The sequence below is a fragment of the Hemitrygon akajei genome, unplaced genomic scaffold (assembly GCF_048418815.1).
Source record: "Hemitrygon akajei unplaced genomic scaffold, sHemAka1.3 Scf000033, whole genome shotgun sequence".
In the NCBI taxonomy this organism is placed as follows: Eukaryota; Metazoa; Chordata; class Chondrichthyes; order Myliobatiformes; family Dasyatidae; genus Hemitrygon; species Hemitrygon akajei.
Genome location: NW_027331919.1, coordinates 5691451 through 5705644, shown reverse-complemented (window position 1 = coordinate 5705644; position 14194 = coordinate 5691451). Strand labels below are relative to the sequence as shown.

Here is a 14194-nt window from a genome sequence, read left to right as displayed (position 1 = left end):
ACACAATAACATTCCCCATTGATTAACAAATGAATACAATTACCATATCAGCCATTCTAAAGCGAAACAATGGCAAGAGAAACTTTTAACAGACAAAGAAGCATTCCTACTCGTAACAAACCACAGAAGCCCTTTTTAGTAACATACACAGGACATTGTACATTCTCTCCCCACCAGCAAATGTCATGCCCTCATGGCATTACTAGAGTTCCCCAAAGCTTCTTGCAACACACAAAACCCAACCCAGGTGCAGAAAGCAGTGACATAACTACCCAGAGCAGTAGAAATCACACTCGGTTCTCCTTGTACCACATATGTCAACCGCTCTGGGGGGCGCCTAATCCTCTGAGATCTCCATACCCCTTCTGCCCCCCTGGGCTCCCTCTCCACCTGCGAACCCACTGTCTCGGACACCCCAGGTCTTCCTGACAGACCCTCACCCCCTTCCTCACAGGGGTCCTCCCTCACCTGAGATCTCTCCGGCTCACGCTCAGGCTCCACCCTCTCTCCCACCAATGTTGGCTGCCTCTCCATCTGGCCCTCAAGACCTTCCCTCCTCTCACCCAATTCAGTATGGGAAGGGCCAGGAGCCTCCTCTCCGGGTACTGGAGCACCAGCGAAAGGGAACAGGGGCCACTCATCTGAGTCATCCTCTTCCGAATCAGTAGCCATTTCCGGGCGAGGGACCCGTCCCCGCTCTTCAGCAGTGGTCTCTTCCCTTTCTCTGTGTCCTCGCAGAGTCCTTGTACTGGGCGTAACCTCCCACTCTGGCTCCGTATCCACCTGCACCGCTTGACCCAGCGGCAGCAGGTGATTCCGATGGAGTACCTTGATAGGCCCTTTCCCATCCTCAGGTTTCACCCGGTAAACTGGCAGGTTCGGCATCTGGCTCTCTATTACATAGGGGCTGGCCGCCCATCGGTCTGCCAACTTGTGCTTACCAGGGAGTCCCAAATTCCGTAAAAGGACCCGGTCGCCCGGCAATAATTGAACAAACTTCACCTTTCGATCATACCGCATCTTATTCCTCTGATTTTGTTTGGTAGCCGCCGCCTCGGCCAACTCGTACGCCCGCTGTAACTCCCTCTTCATGTCGGACACATACTTTAGATGGGACTTCCCGGGTAATTCACCCACTTCACCCCCAAAACACAAGTCAATGGGCAACCTCGCTTCCCGCCCGAACATCAGATAATAGGGCGAATATCCTGTAGCATCATTGCGAGTACAATTGTAACAGTGAACCAATTGTCCAATATGACGACTCCACCTGCTTTTCTGCCCAATCTCCAGCGTCCCGAGCATATCCAACAGGGTCCGGTTGAACCTCTCTGGCTGCGGATCTCCCTGTGGGTGATACGGGGTAGTCCTGGATTTCTCAACCCCAAGCATAGTCAGTAATTCATGGATAAGGCGGCTCTCAAAGTCCCGCCCCTGATCGCTATGGATTCGCCTGGGAAGGCCGTAATGAACAAAATACTTCTCCCATAACACCTTTGCCACTGTCGTTGCCTTCTGATCATTAGTGGGAAATGCCTGAGCATAGCGAGTGTAATGATCGGTAATGACTAAGACATTCGCGGTGTTGCTGGTGTCAGGTTCAATCGACAGAAAATCCATACATACCAGGTCCAGAGGTCCCGCACTCTGCAAGTGCGACAGTGGAGCAGCCAACGCGGGCAGGGTCTTCCTCCGGATGCAACGACTGCAGCCCCTACAGTATTCTTCGACTTCCCCCCTCATCCGGGGCCAGTAGAACCGGTCTTTGAGTAATCCATAGGTCTTTTCCACCCCCAGGTGTCCAGAATCATCATGTAGGGCCTGGAGTACAGCCTGCCGATACTCCTCCGGCAGGACCAGTTGCCAACAGTGGGGTTGGTCCGGTGGCGCCGTTACCCGGTACAAGATTTTGTTCTTTAACTTCAACCGAGACCACTCCTTCAACAACAGGGGCACGAATGGGTGTTTCTCCTTCTCAGCCAACGCCCCATCCCCCCTCTCGACTGCTCTCCACACTGTGCCAATGCCCGGGCCATTTTGCTGAGCAGCGGCCACTTCCCCCGGACTCAGTTCCGGCAACTGTTTAGTCCGTAGTGCGGTCAGGTCACAGTAAGCTAGGGGTATGGCGTCGTCAAAACCCCCCAAATGGTCCACGGCTCGTTCCAGCCTCCCTCTTCCCTCGGCCTTCATGGTGATAGCAAACTGGCACATCGCCTTCACTCCAGGGGCAGGGACACTCTCCCACTCCTCATCCCTCTCCTGTTCCCCCGGCTCCCGACGAGACAAAGCATCCGCATCGACATTCTTACTTCCGGGCCGGTACCTCAGGCTGAAATCATATACCGACAAGGCCGCCAGCCACTGATGTCCTGTGGCATCCAGCTTTGCCGAAGTCAAAATATAAGTGAGCGGATTGTTATCCGTTCGCACCTCAAACTTGGCTCCGTACAGGTAATCGCCCAACTTGTCCACCACCGCCCACTTCAGCGCCAGGAACTCCAACTTGTGAGTGGGATAGTTTCTCTCCGATGGCGACAAGCTTCAGCTGACAAAGGCCACCGGCCTCAATGCTTTGCCATGCTCCTGGTACAGAACAGCCCCGAGACCCTCTCGGCTGGCATCCGTGTGCAGCACATATGGCTTCTGGGGATCGGCAAAAGCCAACACCGGGGCCTGGGTCAGTGCCCTTTTCAAAGATCAGAACGCTTCTTCACATTGATCATCCCATCTCGAGCCAAAAGGTTCCGCTGGGTTCCAGTATCCTCCAGCGTCCTGCCTCTGGTCCCCCGTCCGTTTCTTTCCCACCGGGGGATAGCCACACAACAGCTGAGTCAACGGATGACACACTTTGGCGTATCCTTTCACAAATCGCCGGTAATACCCACAGAACCCCAAAAATGAGCGCAGAGCGCCCACTTTCTGGGGTCTTGGCCAGGTGGTCACGGCCTCTATCTTGGTTGGATCAGTAGCCACTCCCTCTCGCGAAATGATATGATCAACGTAGCTAACCGACGACTTGCAGAACTGGCATTTGTCCAGGGAAAGCTTCAACCCTTCTTCATTAAGCCGGCCCAACACCTTCAACAGCCTCTCCTCATGTTCCTCCAAAGTCGATCCAAACACTATCAAATCGTCCAGGTACACCAGCACCTCTAACAGATTCATATCCCCCACAGTTCTCTCCATGAGCCTCTGGAAGGTGGCTGGGGCTCCCGATATGCCTTGGGGCATTCGTTCGAACTGAAAGAACCCCAGCGGGCAGATAAAAGCGGTCTTCTCCTTATCGCCCGCACTCATTGGGATCTGGTAATACCCACTTCTTAAATCCAGCACACTGAACCACTTCGCACCGCTCAGGCAGGCCAGCGCATCCTCGACTCTTGGGACAGTATATTGATCAGGGACAGTTCGCCGATTCAACGTCCTGTAGTCAACACACATGCGCACTCGCCCATTCTTCTTCCGTGCCACCACTACTGGGGACGCATAAGGACTTCGGGACTCAGCTATGATTCCGGCCTCCTTCAACTTGCGCAGGTGCTGCTGCACGTCCTCCTTCCTCGGCGTCTCCCTCCGGACTCTCCAAGCCCGCGCAACCCCTCCCCCAAGGTCCCAGCCTCACAAAACACAATAAAATTCCCCATTGATTAACAAATGAATACAATTACCATATCAGCCATTCTAAAGTGAAACAACGGCAAGAGAAACTTGTAACAGACAAAGAAGCATTCCTACTCGTAATAAACCACAGAAGCCCTTTTTAGTAACATACACAGGACATTGTACATATTTATCAGTGTACCGGACCTCAGTCAGACCTTTGTCTTCAGTAGATCTGTTTCAGCTGTTCAGGTGGGGAGCACTGGGAACTGCAGGTTCAGAGTCACCTTCTCCTCTCACAACTACTGTATTTATCAGTGTACCGGACCTCAGTCAGACCTTTGTCTTCAGTAGATCTGTTTCGGCTGTTCAGGTGGGGAGCACTGGGAACTGCAGGTTCAGAGTCACCTTCTCCTCTCACACCTGCTGTATTTATCAGTGTACCGGACCTCAGTCAGACCTTTGACTTCAGTAGATCTGTTTCAGCTGTTCAGGTGGGGAGCACTGGGAACTGCAGGTTCAGTGTCACCTTCTCCTCTCACACCTGCTGTATTTATCAGTGTACCGGACCTCAGTCAGACCTTTGTCTTCAGTAGATCTGTTTCAGCTGTTCAGGTGGGGAGCACTGGGAACTGTAGGTTCAGAGTCACCTTCTCCTCTCACACCTGCTGTATTTATCAGTGTACCGGACCTCAGTCAGACCTTTGTCTTCAGTAGATCTGTTTCGGCTGTTCAGGTGGGGAGCACTGGGAACTTCAGGTTCAGAGTCACCTTCTCCTCTCACACCTGCTGTATTTATCAGTGTACCGGACCTCAGTCAGACCTTTGTCTTCAGTAGATCTGTTTCAGCTGTTCAGGTGGGGAGCACTGGGAACTGCAGGTTCAGAGTCACCTTCTCCTCTCACACCTGCTGTATTTATCAGTGTACCAGACCTCAGTCAGACCTTTGTCTTCAGTAGATCTGTTTCAGCTGTTCAGCTGGGGAGCACTGGGAACTGCAGGTTCAGTGTCACCTTCTCCTCTCACACCTGCTGTATTTATCCGTGTACCGGACCTCAGTCAGACCTTTGTCTTCAGTAGATCTGTTTCAGCTGTTCAGGTGGGGAGCACTGGGAACTGCAGGTTCAGAGTCACCTTCTCCTCTCACACCTGCTGTATTTATCAGTGTACCGGACCTCAGTCAGACCTTTGTCTTCAGTAGATCTGTTTCAGCTGTTCAGGTGGGGAGCACTGGGAACTGCAGGTTCAGAGTCACCTTCTCCTCTCACACCTGCTGTATTTATAAGTGTACCGGACCTCAGTCAGACCTTTGTCTTCAGTAGATCTGTTTCGGCTGTTCAGGTGGGGAGCACTGGGAACTGCAGGTTCAGAGTCACCTTCTCCTCTCACACCTGCTGTATTTATCAGTGTACCGGACCTCAGTCAGACCTTTGTCCTCAGTAGATCTGTTTCAGCTGTTCAGGTGTGGAGCAATGGGAACTGCAGGTTCAGAGTCACCTTCTCCTCTCACACCTGCTGTATTTATCCGTGTACCGGACCTCAGTCAGACCTTTGTCTTCAGTAGATCTGTTTCAGCTGTTCAGGTGGGGAGCACTGGGAACTGCAGGTTCAGAGTCACCTTCTCCCCTCACACCTGCTGTATTTATCAGTGTACCGGGCCTCAGTCAGACCTTTGTCTTCAGTAGATCTGTTTCGGCTGTTCAGGTGGGGAGCACTGGGAACTGCAGGTTCAACGTCACCTTCTCCTCTCACACCTGCTGTATTTATCAGTGTACCAGACCTCAGTCAGACCTTTGTCTTCAGTAGATCTGTTTCAGCTGTTCAGCTGGGGAGCACTGGGAACTGCAGGTTCAGTGTCACCTTCTCCTCTCACACCTGCTGTATTTATCCGTGTACCGGACCTCAGTCAGACCTTTGTCTTCAGTAGATCTGTTTCAGCTGTTCAGGTGGGGAGCACTGGGAACTGCAGGTTCAGAGTCACCTTCTCCTCTCACACCTGCTGTATTTATAAGTGTACCGGACCTCAGTCAGACCTTTGTCTTCAGTAGATCTGTTTCGGCTGTTCAGGTGGGGAGCACTGGGAACTGCAGGTTCAGAGTCACCTTCTCCTCTCACACCTGCTGTATTTATCAGTGTACCGGACCTCAGTCAGACCTTTGTCTTCAGTAGATCTGTTTCAGCTGTTCAGGTGGGGAGCACTGGGAACTGCAGGTTCAGAGTCACCTTCTCCCCTCACACCTGCTGTATTTATCAGTGTACCGGGCCTCAGTCAGACCTTTGTCTTCAGTAGATCTGTTTCGGCTGTTCAGGTGGGGAGCACTGGGAACTGCAGGTTCAACGTCACCTTTTCTTCTCACACCTGCTGTATTTATCAGTGTACCGGACCTCAGTCAGACCTTTGTCTTCAGTAGATCTGTTTCAGCTGTTCAGGTGGGGAGCACTGGGAACTGCAGGTTCAGAGTCACCTTCTCCTCTCACACCTGCTGTATTTATCCGTGTACCGGACCTCAGTCAGACCTTTGTCTTCAGTAGATCTGTTTCAGCTGTTCAGGTGGGGCGCACTGGGAACTGCAGGTTCAGAGTCACCTTCTCCTCTCACACCTGCTGTATTTATCAGTGTACCGGACCTCAGTCAGACCTTTGACAAGGTTCCGCACGGAAGGTTAGTTATGAAGGTTCAATCGTTAGGTATTAATATTGAAGTAATAAATGGATTCAACAGTGGCTGGATGGGAGATGCCAGAGAGTAGTGGTGGATAACTGTTTGTCAGGTTGGAGGCCGTTGACTAGTGGTGTGCCTCAGGGATCTGTACTGGGTCCAATGTTGTTTGTCATATACATTAATGATCTGGATGATGGGGTGGTACATTGGATTACTAAGTATACAGATGATACTAAGATAGGTGGCGTTGTGGAAAATGAAGTAGTTTTCAAATCTTACAGAGAGATCTAGGACAGTTAGAAGAGTGGGCTGAAAGTTTGCAGATTGAGTTTAATGCTGATAAGTTTGAGGTGCTTTATTTTTGTAGGACTAATCAAAATAGGACATACATGGTAAATGGTAGGGCGTTGAAGAGTGCAGTATAACACAGTGAACTAGTAATAATGGTGCATAGTTCCCTGAAGGTGGAATCTCATGTGGATAGGGTGGTGAAGAAAGCTTTTGGTATGCTGGCCTTTTTAAATCAGAGCATTGAGTGCAGGAGTTGGGAAGTAAAGATAAATTGTACAAGGCATTGGTAAGGCCAAATTTGGAGTATTGTGTACAGTTCTGGCCACCGAATTATTCATAAAGATGTCAACAAAATATAGAGTGTACAGAGGAGATTTACTAGAATGTTACCTGGGTCTCAGCACCTAAGTACAGAGAAAGGTTGAACAAGTTAAGTCTTTATTCTTTACAGCGTTGAAGTTTCAGGGGGGGCATTTGATAGAGGCATTTAAAATTATGAGGGGATAGTGTTGATATGGATAGGCTTTTTCCATTGAGAGTAGGCGAGATTCAAACAAATGGACATGAGTTGAGAGTTGGGGGCAAAAGTTAAGGGGTAACACGAGGGGGAACTTCTTTACTCAGAGAGTGGTAACTGTGTGGAATGAGCTTCCAGTAGAAGTGGCAAAGACAGGTTCAATATTGTCATTTTAAAAAATGGATATGTACATAGACAGGAAGGGAATGGAGGGTTATGGGCTGAGTGCAGGTAGATGGAACTAGGTGAGAGTAAGCGCTCGGCACGGACTGTGTTACTGTGCTGTAATAGTCATATCGTTGTATGACATAAGTGCAAGGGCTGCATATCTGGACTGTTGAACAGGCATTCAGTCTAAAATTAATTTTGCATCTTATCAGGACCGTCGGTCAAATTCACCTCAGCTCATTAATCCAGGATGAATATTAATCTGTGAGATTCGCCATGTCTGTCCATCTACTCCACAATAAATTAATTGTTTGCTTTTATAGAAAGTCACTGAACTGACAGAGAAGGGAAACCGGACAGAGAGCTCCAGACTCTTCCTCAGTTTGGTGATGGGCAAAGGCTCCCGGGCCCGGAGGGCGATGTGGGAATCCTTTGTGATGTGGAGGACTGAGTTACCGAAGTTGGACAGGATACTGAGGGAAATACAGGAGCTCGGTATGTTAAAACCACGCACTGAACCCAAAGGCACATTAAATGGTTGCAATTATTTTAGTTCTGTTTTCATGAACTCTTTTTTTGATTTAAACAGGTCCTGACCCAGAGGAATACATAAACATCGCACAAGGGTTGTCTGAGTTACCCACTGAACTGATAGGTGAGTGATGAAATGCTCAGTTCAAACCACATCTCAAATGTTAGACTGTGACTTGGCAGAATCTGGGAACGAAAATCCACCATCAATCATTCGCCGATCTCTGGTTTCAGGTTACAATTCAGATCATCTCTCGTTGCAGCCTGAACATTGTAAAGCGTATTTTTCCAGCTGTTCCAGCTGTTGATGTATTAATCCAGTCCTTGTGTCTCTGAACCCTCCACTCCGGGTCCTAACGCTCTGGAAATCCCCACACACCCCAGACAGGCTCCTGACACACTGTATGACCCAGTCCAGGTGACCTTTCTCTCTTCAGACCTTTCAGATTCCGAAGCACCTTCTCCTTCGTAATAGCAGCTGCACTCAATTCTGTCCGCTGATGCTCTTTACAATTTGGAATTCTGCTAGTGACTTCCACAGAGTATGTCTGACATTTCCTTTTCACCCGTTACTAAATCTACAACATCATTTTCCAGCGGTTCGATATCAACACTCTACTTGTTTTACTCTTTATATATCTGAGAAAGAAAAAAAAACACTTTGTTATCCTCTCTTATGCTATTAACCATACCCTCACATTTCCTGCACATTCACGTATCCCTTGAAGAACCTATAACATAGTTGCCTCCAACACGACCCAGGCTGTGAAAAATCTGCCCACATGTACTCTAAATTTACCCTATTTCACTTTAATCAAATGCCCTCTGGTATGAGTCATCAATCCCAAGTTGAAAGCAAAATACAGGCTCTCTATCCCAAAATCTTATCTCTCAATCTTATAAACATCAGGCAGATCTCTATTCAAACTCCAGAATAGTTTGCCACCGAATCCAAGCAACATCCTGGTGAACCTGTTCTGCACCCTCTCCAATCATCCCCAGTACTGGACAATCAGAAGTGAACACAATACTCTAGATGCTCCATAAAACCATAAGACTCAGGAAGATAATTAAGCCATTCAGCTCAGTGAATTTGCTCCGCAATTCCTCTCAACCCCATTATCCTGCCTTCTCTAAATGTTGACGCTCTTCCGAATCAGGAACATCTCTGAGTAAAGAAACCCCCATTTCCCGCATGTTCTGTTCCTGTTTTGACACCATTGGTGTTTGCAGTGGACACCTGTGACTCCCCAGTGTGTAACTTTGCCAAAATGCACAGTGTCCTGCTCTCCGTATTTCCACACCAGATCAGCAATAACATCGTCTGTTAATGATGCAACAATGCTTTAAATATAGTGAAATGTTGTAACGGGAGTGCAGTCAGGATTGCAATAGGATATCAGGGGAATGTTCACCTTCATCAGGAATTAGTGTCAGAATATGAGGATTGGACATTTTTCTGAGGCAATCATCGCTGTTAGTTCCTGTGTCTGTGAACAGAATTTTACTTTCTGTCCTAATATCCATGGAAGCATTGAATTAATTCATGTAATCTCAAACACTGAATATTGGAATGTAGTTATAAAGTTCTTTGTCAGTTGAGCTAGTTAACATTTTGAATATGTTTTTGTTCCCATGAAGATGTTCAACAGAAACACAAGGAGACTCTGCGGGCACAAACTGACACACTGAGAGTGAACACGATCCTGATGAGGGAGAAGGTGAAGGTTTTCCAGCTGATTGATCGATACACAAAGCTCACCGTCATTTCTACTCTTCGAGATCGGAGACTGGTGGAACACGAGCTGCTGGCAAGAGGCAGAGACCACGAGGATTATAGAGAGAAACATCTCCGTGGAGCGTTAGAAAAAATACAGACTGCTCAGTTATTCCACAGCAGTTTTTCCCGGAGTAAATCCAAATCTGGGAGTTCTGCAGCAGTAGCCGGAGTGCCAGGAATCGGGAAAACAACAATGGTACAAAAGATTGTTTATGACTGGGCCGCGGGGAAAATATTCCAACAGTTCCAGTTTGTCTTCAGTTTCAAATTCCGGGATTTAAACTCTATCAACTGCAGAATAAACCTGAGGGAACTGATTCTGGATCAGTATCCTTACTTTGGGAATATCCTGAGAGAGGTCTGGAAGAACCCAAAGGGATTGCTGTTTATATTCGATGGTTTGGATGAATTCAAGCACACAATCGATTTTTCTGACAGTCGGAGAGATACAGAACCCAAGCACCAGTGCCCAGATCCCGAGTCATGGTGTGAAGTGTCTGACATTGTGTACAGTTTAATCCAGGGCAAGCTGCTCCCAGGGTGTTCAGTGCTGGTGACCACCCGCCCCACTGTGTTACATTTATTGGAAAAAGCGAAGATCGGTGTCTGGGCTGAAATCCTGGGATTTGTTGGTGAGGAACGGAAGGAATATTTCATCAGGCATTTTGAAGATCAGACGGTGGCAGCAGCTGTTTTCAAACACGTGCAGGAGAACGAGATCCTGTACACCATGAGCTACAACCCCTCCTACTGCTGGATCCTTGCTCTGGCACTGGGCCCCTTCTTCACACAAAGAGTCAGGGACCCGCAGCGAGTTCCCAAGACCATCACACAACTGTACTCCTACTATATTTACAACATCCTGAAAAATCACGGCCGTGAGATTGAGAGACCCCGTGATGTGTTACTCAGGGTGGGTCAGATGGCCTACAGAGGAGTTTCCGAGAAGAAGATTGTGTTTGCAGACGGAGATTTGATCAAGTTCAATCTGCAGCCTTCGCAGTTCCTGTCCGGGTTCCTGATGGAGCTTTTGGAGAGAGAGGATTCTGCCCACAGCGTGGTGTACACATTCCCACACCTCACCATCCAGGAGTTTGTAGCTGCAGTCGCACAATTCCTGACTGTACATCCCGAGGATATCCTGAAATTCCTCACTGAAGCCCACAAGACAAAAGATGGGCGATTTGAGGTATTTCTCCGTTTTGTTGCTGGTCTCTCCAACCCAATGACAGCTCGGGGCCTGGAGGAGTTTCTGGGTCCATTTCCTCATCAAACAACCTGCCAGGTGATTGATTGGGTGAAGGAGGAGGTTAAACACCAGAGTAGAAACACGGGTGACATTGGTAGAAGGAGACTCCTGAACACATTGCACTACCTGTTTGAGTCTCAGAATCGTGGACTGGCTCAGGCCGCACTGGGATCTCTGAAAACACTTTCATTCAGTGGAATGACACTAACCCCGATTGACTGCGCGGTCCTGTCTCATGCCTTCGGACTCTGTGATACAATAAAACACCTCAACCTGGAGGGCTGCCACATTCAGTGTGAAGGAATCCAGCGGCTGGGACCCGGGCTGCACAAGTGCCAGGAGTTGAGGTAACTTGATTTATCTCTCACTCAGAACTGTGACACTGTTCCATTGTGCTGTTTCAAAGTAAACGGATTTGGGTAAAACTGCAGTAAATCAGATTGAGATGAATTGTGACAAATGCCACCCCCCTTCATCCCATGCGATCACCCTTCCCCATCCCCCTTCATCCTGTGGGATCTCTCTTCCCCATCCCCCTTCCTCCTATGGAATCTCACTTCCCCATCCCCTTCCTGCTGTCGGATCACATTCCCCATCCCCCTTGCTGTGGGATCTCTCTTCCCCATTCCCATCCTCTTGTGGGATCTCTCATCCCCATCACTCTTCTTCCTGAGGGATCTCTCTTCCCCATCCCCCTTCCTCCTGTGGAATCTCCTTTACCCATCCCCCTTCCTGCTGTGGGATATCTCTACCCTATCCCCATCCTCGTGTGGAATCTCCTTTACCCATCCGCCTTCCTCCCAAGCGATCATTTTTCCCCATCCCCCTTCCTCCTATAGGATCTCTCTTCCCCATCCCCCTTCCTCCTGTGGGATCTCTCTTCCCCATCCCCCTTCCTCCTATAGGATCTCTCTTCCCCATCCCCCTTCCTCCTGTGGGATCTCTCTTCCCAACTCCTTCCTCCTGTGGGATCTCTCTTCCCAACTCCTTCCTCCTGTGTGATCTCTCTTCCCCATCCAGTTCCTCCTGTGGGATCTCACTTCCCAACTCCTTCCTCCTGTGTGATCTCTCTTCCAGATCCCCCGTCCTCCTGTGGGATCTCTCTTCCCCATCCCCTTCCTCCTATGGGATCTCACATCCCGATCCCTTTCCTCCTGTGGTATCTCTCTTCTCCATCCCCTTCCTCCTGTGGGATCACTTTCCCCATCCCCCTTCGTCCTGTGGGATCTCTATTCCAAACTCCTTCCTCCTGTGGGATCTCTATTCCAGATCCCCCTTCCTCCTGTGGGATCTCTCTTCCCGATCCCTTTCCTCCTGTCGGATCACTTTCCCCATTCCCATCCTCTTGTGGGATCTCTCATCCCCATCACTCTTCTTCCTGAGGGATCTCTCTTCCCCATCCCCTTCCTCCTCTGGGATCTCAATAACCCATCCCCATCCTCCTGTGGAATTTCCCTTCCCCATCCCCCTTCCTCGTGTGGGATATCTCTACCCCATCCCCTTCCTCGTGTGGAATCTCCTTTACCCATCCCCCTTCCTCCCAAGCGATCATTTTTCCCCATCCACCTTCCTCCTGTAGGATCTCTCTTCACCATCCCCCTTCCTCCTGTGGGATCGCTCTTCCCCATTCCACTTCCTCCTGTGGGATCTCTCTTCCCCATCCCCCTTCCTTCTGTGTGATCTCCCTTCCTGATCCCTTTCCTCCTGTCGGATCACTTTCCCCATCCCCCTTACTGTGGGATCTCTCTTCCCCATTCCCATCCTCTTGTGGGATCTCTCATCCCCATCACTCTTCTTCCTGAGGGATCTCTCTTCCCCATCCCCTTCCTCCTGTGGAATCTCCCTTCCCCATCCCCCTTCCTACTGTGGGATCTCTCTTCCGAACAACTTCCTCCTGTGGGATCTCTCTTCCCAACCCCTTCCTCCTGTGGGATCTCTCTTCCCAACCACTTCCTCCTGTGGGATCTCTCTTCCCAACCACTTCCTCCTGCGGGATCTCTCTTCCCAATTCCTTCCTCCTGTGTGATCTCTCTTCCAGATTCCCCTTTCTCCTGTGGGATCTCACTTCCCCATCCCCCTTCCTCCTATGGGATCTCACTTCCCGAACCCTTTTCTCCTGTGGTATCTCTCTTCTGCATCCCCTTCCTCCTGTGGGATCACTTTCCCCATCCCCCTTCCTCCTGTGGGATCTCTCTTCCCCATTCCCCTTCCTCCTGTGGGATCTCTCTTCCCCATCCCACTTCCTCCTGTGGGATCTCTCTTCCCCATTCCCCTTCCTCCTGTGGGATCTCTCTTCCCCATCCCCCTTCCTCCTTTGGGATCTCTCTTCCCCATCCCCATTCCTCCTGGGGGATCTCTCTTCCCCATCCCCCTTCCTCCTGTGTGATCTCTCTTCCCGATCACTTTCCTCCTGTGGGATCACTTTCCCCATCCCCCTTACTGTGGGATCTCTCTTCCCCATTCCCATCCTCTTGTGGGATCTCTCATCCCCATCACTCTTCTTACTGAGGGATCTCTCTTCCCCATCCCCTTCCTCCTCTGGGATCTCAATAACCCATTCCGTTCCTCCTGTGGAATCTCCCTTCCCCATCCCCCATCCTCCTGTGGGATCTCTCTTCCCCATCCCCCTTTCTCCTGTGGGGTCTCTCTTCCCAACCCCTTCCTACTGTGGGATCTCTCTTCCCAACCCCTTCCTCCTGTGGGATCTCTCTTCCCAATAACTTCATCCTGTAGGATCTCTCTTCCCAACCACTTCATCCTGTAGGATCTCTCTTCCCCATCCGCCTTCCTCCTGTGGGATCTCTCCTTCCCATTCCCTTCTCCCGTGGGATCTCTCTTTTCCATCCCCCTTCGACCTGTGGGAACTCTGTTCCCCATCCCACATCCTCCTGTGGGATCTCTCTTCCCCATCCCCCTTCCTCCTGTGGGATCTCTCTTCCCCATCCCCCTTCCTCCTGTGGGATCTCTCTTCCCCATCCCCCTTCCTCCTGTGGGATCTCTCTTCCCCATCCCTTTACTCCTGTCGGATCACTTTCCCCATCCCCTTCCTCCTCTAGGATCTCAATAACCCATCCCCTTCCTCCTTTGGAATCTCCCTTCCTCATCCCCCTTCCTCGTGTGGGATCTCCTTTACCCATCCCTCTTCCTCCTGTGGAATCTCTCTTCCCCATCCCCCTTCCTCGTGTGGGATCTCCTTTAACCATCCCCCTTCCTCCTGTGGGATATCTCTACCCCATCCCCTTCCTCGTGTGGAATCTCCTTTACCCATCCCCCTTCCTCCCAAGTGATCATTTTCCCCATCCCCCTTCCTCCTATAGGATCTCTCTTCCCCATCCCCCTTCCTCCTGTCGGATCTCTCTTCCCCATCCCCCTTCCTCCTGTAGGATCTCACTTCCC

General features: G+C 50.1%; 1 protein-coding gene across 1 annotated transcript in view; it reads left to right on the top strand.

The window, feature by feature from the left end:
• Nucleotides 1-14194, top strand: part of LOC140719950 (NACHT, LRR and PYD domains-containing protein 3-like) — a 74550-nt gene that overhangs the window by 14684 nt on the left and 45672 nt on the right. Inside the window, exons 8-10 of the mRNA XM_073034862.1 lie at nt 7562-7733; nt 7828-7893; nt 9411-11145. Coding sequence (XP_072890963.1) covers nt 7562-7733; nt 7828-7893; nt 9411-11145 — 1973 coding nt within the window. The remainder of the gene's footprint in view (nt 1-7561; nt 7734-7827; nt 7894-9410; nt 11146-14194) is intronic.